The sequence below is a fragment of the Oryzias melastigma genome, linkage group LG14 (genome assembly GCF_002922805.2).
Source record: "Oryzias melastigma strain HK-1 linkage group LG14, ASM292280v2, whole genome shotgun sequence".
Lineage (NCBI taxonomy): Eukaryota > Metazoa > Chordata > Actinopteri > Beloniformes > Adrianichthyidae > Oryzias > Oryzias melastigma.
In genome coordinates, this window is record NC_050525.1 from 296539 (window position 1) to 305026 (window position 8488).

An 8488-nucleotide genomic window follows, 5' to 3' on the forward strand; every position below is an offset into this window, starting at 1 on the left:
TCATCGGCATTCTCAGCGTCACTGTCAGTGTCATTGCCAGATTGTGAGCTCCTACTTTCCGCTCTGCCGGCTCAAATTGATAGGGCTTAACAGTCCTCAAACCACAAACACCCGCGTCTCTGAATCAGCGTCACTTTCAGAACAAATGTTTCCACAATCTGAGTCTGAAGACAGAATTGTGGACCTTGAAATATCGCCGCTATCGCTAGCTCCGACACGCAAAGGAGAAGCCATCTTGCTATATTGACCCCTCTGACGTCACACGCACCACGTGACCAAAACGGAGCTTTTCACCTGGAAGAGACAGGTTTGCCAAATTTGGCCTCAAAAATGCCGTTTTGTTTCAATATTTCTTGCTCAAAACACGCCAAAACATTTGTAAATGGTAAATATAAGGCGAAATACAGTAAACACCGAAAATGACCCACAACCCCATTACTAACCCTATAAGACTGCCACAAATCATTATTTTAATAATCAACTAATTACTGATTATTTTTTCCATTTGGTCGACTGGTCATGGACAAACTGGATCTAAAGCACACATCTTAACCATCATTAGCTTTAAGGTAACTAAAATAATGACAATGAAGATGATGGGTTATTAAACTTTTAACAAGTCGTGCAGCTTCAGTCTGTCATTAGTTTCTGGGTTTCAACAAATTTAAACTAGAGAAGTTGCATTACCTGCGAAAATGCTAGTGTGAATGCTTTTTGCTGAAAGTAGTTGCTGAAGATGCTGAAGCTATTTGCTGAAAAATGGTGACGCAATTGACTAATTTTTCATGTCCCTAAAATATTAGCTAAACTCCATATCAGCATAAAAACCCCAGTAGATAACAAATTAGCCAAAAAGCTAGCACACCGCTGAAGTGCTAGCTGAACATCAAAATAGCCTAAAATTCCTCAGTAAGCTAAATTGATCGAAAAGTTAGCATGTTGCTAAAATAGAAGCTAAACTCTAAATTAGCCTCAAACCCCCAGTAGATAACAAATTAGCCAAAAATATTAGCTAAACTCAAAATGTTTTGAAAATTATTATAAAATATATAACTTAAATATAAAAAGTACATCTTTTGGTGATGCATGCTCACAGCTTTGTTCAACTTTACTACAGTCTGACTCCATATAATATAAAGTAGCGGCTAATCAACTTTTAAATTAGTCGTCGATTAGTTGACTAATCGTGGCAGCTCTAGACACAATCAAGACCCACGTCTTAGACTGAACACGAGTTAACATTTGTCTTGTACCACAAAGAGGATCATGCTGTTCCCCCCCAGGATCACCAGGTATCCCAGCAGAAAGATGACAAACAGGACCATCTTCATCTCGCCAAGGCTGGAGAGTCCCTGGATGATGAAGAACACTGGACGGTCAGGCTCCCACGTCTGGTTTGACCTCTGACTGAAAGAAATGGAGGCTCCTGACAAGAAGAAGAGAAGGTTCAAATGTGAACTTTGTGGAGGACAGGGCAAAGGGCAGAGGTCAGCAACCTTTACCAGTAAAAGAGCCATTTGGGTTTGTTTTCTACTCATCCAAACCCAGAAGGAGCTGCATAGTCTTACTTTAACCTTCAAGGAATTTCGATTTGTATTCATGACCTTCTTTTTTAAATAATAAATATGAATAATTTACATTTTTTAGCACAAGCACAAGAAAAAACTAGCCTCTCTCAAAATGTGATTTTTTTTTCTTTTGATTTTACATTTGACAGAAGCTCAAATAACTTATTTTCAAAATAAAAGATGCTCTGTGCCAAACAGGATCATCTCAGTGCAGTTCTGGACAGCTAGTAACCAATGTTGAACAGCACAGTATAATGTGCTTTAATCTCATAAAAAAATCAAACTTTTCAAATCAAAGTTTTTATTTGCATATAAAATCTGTTCATTCTGGAGGTAGAGTTGATCAAACAAGACGTCTTCAGGTCAACAGGATGAAAAACCTACATAGTTTATCATTTATGTGCATCTCAGACATCAATTTATAAATGTATTAATCTAATTAAATAAATGCTAATTAAGCAATCCTTACTTTTAAAAAAATGCTATTTTATTTTATTTTTATTTTATTTATTTTTTTGTTCTTTTTCCTCTCTTTGTCCTCAGCAGTCTTACACTGCTGGGATTTGTTATTTTACTTTAGGGTTGGATCTTGGTAGTCTTAGTTTTCCTATCCGAGAGTAAAACGACCCGATTCCTGAAGCTCCGCCTGCCGCTGCATGTGGGTGCCACCCATTTCATGACGTCATCCTAGAGTCTTTCTTTCTTCATTTCTCCCACGAAAAATAAACATTCATTGTTTTTTAAAGATGGATGCACATACCATATACCTATCTTTAGTTGGCCCGGCCATTACTACACTGGCCAGATCACTCTCTTCCTGAGAGGGGCTGTCTTACGGTGTTACGTCAGATCTGTTTAGGTGGATATGGGAGAGACTGCTGTTGATAGCCCAGGTTTTTAGAGGATTAAATGCATGATCGGATCCGATTTGTGGTTGTTTATAGAGGATTTAACAGTATAATACACTTAAAAGATCAAAAAGTTGTTTTTTCTTGGAGTTGCAGCTTTAAACGCTTAACAAGTCTTTAGACCTTAAACACTCGAGATGCTTGTCAAGAGATCTACTTTACAAAGACGGTCATTCTGTGTGGTGGTGCAGTGGCTATCGCTGCTGCCTTCCCTTGCAGAGGTTGGTTCACATCTTGATACTTTTCTTAAAGCGTAACCAAACAGGGAAGTTGGAGTCTGACTCCACCCACAGCCGAAATGTGAAAATGTAGTCAGACGGGTGGGGCTGGGGAACAGGACTGTTCTCATTGTCGCTGCATTTTCTGTATGCGAAAGCAAATCGGTTGCACCGCTCTCTCGCATGGGGAACCAAACGTCACTTCCGCTAAAGCATTTTCTGGTCTTCGGACGGTAACAACAATAATAACCTCGAAGGATGTTAATATAGCACTTAAAATGTTTATCATAGTGAAAACATTCACTTATTGTTGTAAAAACCAAAGGAAAAAGACACGTTAAGGATCAGGACCTTACAATCTTGCAGTGACTACAAACGGACTACAAATGTTTTCTTCTTCTGCTGTTTTACATGACGGCAGTTTACTCCCTAAGCTAAGAGGATACAGCGCCACTTCAAGACACTTTATTTTATCCAGTAATCCAAATACATTACTAACGGTAACTTTTTTTTGAACTGTAATCTAGTCAGGAGAAGCTCTCGGTTGTTGAGAAAAACATAAATTCTTGTGATCAAGGAGTTTTACTGTTTGGAAATGACTCTGTGGTATAGTGGGTGAAGAGCGGAAGTGACGTGTGGTTTGTGCATGCAGGGTAAGCGGTGCAACCGATTTGCTTCCACATACCGAAAATGCAGCGACACTCATTAACTGAGCTGTAGATCATGATGTCAGACTTCTGAAACAAACATGGTTTGACCAATCACAAAATTCAACTGTAATGCATCGATTCAACCTGTAGGGGGTAACACACAGAGGTTTTTTTTTACTGTATTTTCTAGAATTAAACAAGTTTATTTTAGTTTGCCAAAAATGTGTCAATGAACAACAGACAGGACTTTTAAAGCCCCATTTATAGAGATCAACAAACAAAAATAGTTTATTTATGGCTTGGGTACCCTTTAAGTGGACTTGGGAAATCTCTGTGTACTTTCCCTGGTGTTGGTTTATTTTTATTATTCCTCACATTGTATGATCGTTTATGATTATGTGTAAACACAATGACATCCAAAAAGGCAGTTTGCCTTCATGAAACACCAAACACCCCACACTCACAAAACGCTATCATGTACTGTATGATCATGTGACTTCTTGGGATGAAACGTAGCTCTGTTAGAACATTTAAAACCTGTTCAACAGAACCTTTTATGTGTAAACGAACTTCAAAGTGACTTTCGGATTACTGCTTGTACTCTCAGCTGATGATGAGGAGCTTCTGCCTTCTTCATGGAGCGATAGCGGCGTGCGCTAACGGTAACCTCGCATTTTTATTTAAGGATATTTTCCTAGAAAAACAATGAGCCTAACATCCTTTAACGTGACTCTTGTTTGCTCCAAAAGACATCTTTTAAAGTCTAAATACTCTGCTATTTCCATATAAACGACAGCCCACGGCTCCAACCGGAAATGACTGAGCAGTCAAAGTCTGAATGCCTTTATGCTAGCCCTTCACCTAGCCCACTGAGCCACCCAGCCGCCGTTGTTGAGATCCTCCCTGATCACTGAATTCTCAAAGTCTGCTTATTTGTGAGACTCACAGCCTCCAGAGTGTCCAAAGCTCTCAGAGTCACAGTTTAGTTTAAGAGAAGAATAATAATTTTTGTACAAGTTGAAATAACAATTTACGGGATTGTGAATTATTTACACCAGAAAAAAAAATAGAATGAAAGAGAAGTAGAAAAAAGGTGCAGGTTTACTGGAGGGCTGGAAGTAGGACAAGACTTCAGAACAATAAACCCAAAATTCAAACAGAACTGAGGCCAGCAGGATGCATCCCTGAAAGCAAATCTGTCTGAAAAAGAAAACTGAAGAATCAATGTCCAGTAAAACTTAAATTAAATGATTAAATGAAACATTTGACGTGTTTTCTGTAACATGATTTTTTTAAAAAGGAGCTCGTCTGTAAAATGTGAAACCGATGCAGATCATGAGTTCACTATGATCCAGAAACATGTGACTGATTGAATTCACATGGATTCACCAGTTCAGACTCTGCATGAGGGAAACAGATTTGTGTCTTTTAATATTGTTGAAAACATGAATTTTGTTGATTTTGAAACCTCTTTTCAACTTCTTAAAAGTCTTAACTTTTATTTAGGCAGAAAACGTCTCCATATTTATGAATTTAAAAATCCGAATGTAGAAAACAAACTTCTAAAAACATGCTTTGCTTAGTCTGGCAAAAACTACATTTTTCTTTTAAATGCAAAAAGAACTGAATTAACTCTTTCTTTAATACTGCTATTTTTTTTAGTTTTTAACAAACTGGAGTTAAATGCTTGGGAATGAAAGTTGATAAAAGAGCATTTGTATAGAATGATGATAAAAATATGACAATTATGTGGTTTTATAGAGCTAAATGAACCATAGGAGATGAATTCCTCAACCGTTTAACACACTGTAACGTTTCAACCATTAACATGATAATTAAAGTAGATTCAGAATCTACTGGAACCGTCATGTTAACGGTTGAAAAGTTACAGTAAATCAAAGCACATAAACACTGGAGCTCCGGTGTTAAAGGGTTGAATATGTTTTCCACGAGTTCTCGATTTGTTTGTCATTTCAGTCATTTTCAATGTAGTAAAATTCAGACCAGCAGAGAGAGAAATAAAGAGACTCACAGACCTTCAAGCATCAGCAGCTCCATTTCTTCAGCTCACGGATTATTTGGTCTTTCTCTAAAACCAAACCTCGAGCATAAAGAGACACCCAAAAAGAAAAAAAAACTGCTCTGCAAAGGAAGAACTCCTCCTGGCGTTTTTTATAACCTGACGTTCTCTCACTAAATCTGCTAATTCTGCTTCTAATGAGACACCCACAAACTCTCATCAGACCCACTTAGACACTGAAAAATCCAAATTAAGGTCACGAAGGGCAAAAAACACTGAAGGGACTCCTTTTAGCTTCCTTTGTGGCCTTCAAGAACGAAAACAGACAGATAATGAGGCGTTCCCATGGAAACCAGCAACTGTTGAAGCTCCTCATTAAAGTTCAGAAGTGCACGTGTGTGTGTGTGTGTGTGTGTGTGGTGGTCAAGCATCAAAGTAAACAACAAAGGTGGAATAACTCATTCTAAGATTGCAGAGTTTCAAAGATAAAGCCTGACACTTGCATAGGTGCTGCCTCCAGCTCGTATGAACGCTGCAGAACTAGGACAGGGGCTGGCAGGTCACAGGACCCTCCACCTCAAGGTGAATTGAGGTAGAAGGTGAAACATGTTATTACGCTGTGAGGATCCTCACAGTTGGTCCATGATATCTTTAACGTGTCTGTTCAGCAGCAGCGATGTTCTGAAGCAAAGGGATGGAAATTATGCAAAATAGGCTAAACGTTCACCAGTACTCCAATGAAGAAGGGTCCAAACCTTTTGCAAAGTGGGACAAATTCTGTGAGACGAAAATAAATCTGTCACAGAACAGGCAGACAGCTGTTTCCCATCAGGGATGAGAGTAGATTTTTTGTTCTTGTCCCATTGCACCTCCATGTATCATACACATTAATGATCAGATGACTGTGAACGAATTGAATGTTCCTGAACAAAAAAATAAAACATGCCCCATAACACGCGCATGTATATTGGACTTGCTTTCGGACAACACATTCTCATTCCCAAGTCGACACACACTTAAGCCTGGTTCAGGATCCCTCCACGTCAACCGCCAAACCCCTGAGTGTCCCCAACTCATCATTCCCCGTCGCACCGGCTGTTTGGAAAATCAAGGGTAGGCAACCCTTGGGATGCGGAACTAGATGCGGTACCAGACCTAAACCCAAACCTAAACCTGTACCAGACACAAAACCGGGTTAGGGTGCCAGGACGCGGAGTGCACCAGACCCATGACTTAATAGGAGCAGCCACCACGTCAAAAAAGACTATGAGCCAGCAGAAGAACATCTCTGAATTAACAACATGTTCAACCTTGATGCAGATGAACTACAGCAGCAGAAGAACACACCGAGTATCACTGCTGTCAGCTAATAACAGGAGACTGAGACTGCAATTCACGCAGACTCACCAAAACTGGACAATAGAAGATGGAAAAACGTTGTCTGGTCTGATGAGTCTCTATTTCTGCTACACTCAGATGTTGGGTCAGAATTTGCCATCAACAACATGAATACATGGATCTATCCTCTCTTGTATCAATGGTTCAGACTGGTGGTGGTGGTGTCGTGGGGGATATTTTCTTAGCACACTTTAGGCCTCTTAGTACCAGTTGATCATGGTTCCAAAATCACAGTCTACCTGAGTATTGTTCTGACCATGTCCATCCCTTTATGACCACAGTGAACCATCTTCTGATGCTACTTCCAGCAGGATAAGACGCCATGTCATAGAGCTGGAATCTTCTCAGACTGGTTTCTAGAACAAATGGGTTCACTCTAATGACCTCCACAGTCACCAGAACCCAATAGGACCTTTGGGATGTGGAGGAACGGGAGATCGGCATCATGGATGTTCAGTTAACAAATCTGCAGCAACTGTTAGATGCTGTCATGTCAATATGGACCAAACTCTCTGAGGAATGTTTCTAGAACCTTGTTTAATCCATACCATCAAAGATTAAGACAGTTCTGAAGATAAAAGGGGTCCAACCCAGTAGTAGGAAGATGGGCTTAACAAAGTGACCAACGAGCCTACTGTTGAACTGTAAAGACTGTATCCCCTTTGTTCTAAAGTAGTTAGAATAGACTTGAGATGGACAAAATTTTCACTTTTATTATTTCACTATAAATTGTGGAGAGCATAATGTACCACAAAGAGTTACAGCAGAATCACAGTCCTTAGAATCAGGTTTAAATGTAATCACACCAAAATTTATCAGGTCCTGAGAGTTTACACTCTTCAAGAGTTAAAGATTATATGGAGTAAGAAAAATGCCATGTATGAATCAATGCAAAACAGTGTATTTAAAATGAACATTTCTTAGACAATGTTTGACTCCACAGAGGTTAAAGGAGAAAACAACTAAACATAACCAGTGATTGAAGACCGATGGACCAAAGAAACAGGTAAACACTGAGGAGATGAAACTGAAAAAAGGAGGAACGGACATGACATTACCATTGATCAGTTTAGAAAACTGTGTCTGTCTTTGTTTTATCTTGTGTTCTTACATTAAATTATAGACAGACTGCAGTTCCCTTTAGACCCATGCAGCCCCCTTAAGGGACGTCATGTGTGTTGTAAGCATATCATAAAACTTTTTTCAAGAATAATGTAAGTTACTGTATATGTATTTTGTATATGTATTGATGCACAGGTGATGCCGTCATACGGTGCAACACACTAATCGTTGGTAAGGTGAGTACTGGCCTCTTACTAACCGTGAAAAGAGTGACCAAGAGGTACAGGCCCCTCCCTTGCAGGAAGGGTAATTGGTCTTGGTCAAGGCCCGCGGTGCACGGGGGCATCAAAAGATCCAGGTCCTGTGGGCCTCAAGGTCCTGAGAGTGCCTGGTGCAGGCCTGTTAGTTGTCATTTCTGACCTGAGTTTTGATCCATTTTGGGTGCATGTAAGGTGCACTGAAAGTGAACTGGTTAGAGTTACTAATGACTTGTTATTGGCTTCAGTAAAGGCAAGGCAAGGCAAGTTTATTTGTGTAGTACATTTCATGTACAGAGACAATTCAAAGTGCTTTACATAAAACATTAAAAGAAACAATTTAAAAGAAATAGTAAAAATGTCATTCATCATCATTCAAATCATTAAAATAAAATTAAAAGAAAGTA

At 39.3% G+C, this 8488-nt stretch overlaps 1 protein-coding gene across 2 annotated transcripts in view; it reads right to left on the reverse strand.

Moving 5' to 3' along the window:
* Nucleotides 1–5706, reverse strand: part of or101-1 (odorant receptor, family B, subfamily 101, member 1) — an 8079-nt gene extending 2373 nt beyond the window's left edge. Inside the window, exons 1-2 of one of the 2 annotated variants that reach the window (XM_024266470.1) lie at nucleotides 5381–5706; nucleotides 1290–1426 (exon numbers count right to left, since the gene is read on the reverse strand). In XM_024266470.1, coding sequence (XP_024122238.1) covers nucleotides 1290–1426; nucleotides 5381–5402 — 159 coding nt within the window. In that variant the 5' untranslated portion in view covers nucleotides 5403–5706. Of the gene's footprint in view, nucleotides 1–1253; nucleotides 1427–5380 lie in introns of both variants that reach the window. The other variant, XM_024266469.1, reaches the window with a different exon arrangement.
* Between the last annotated feature and the right edge of the window lie 2782 nt (nucleotides 5707–8488).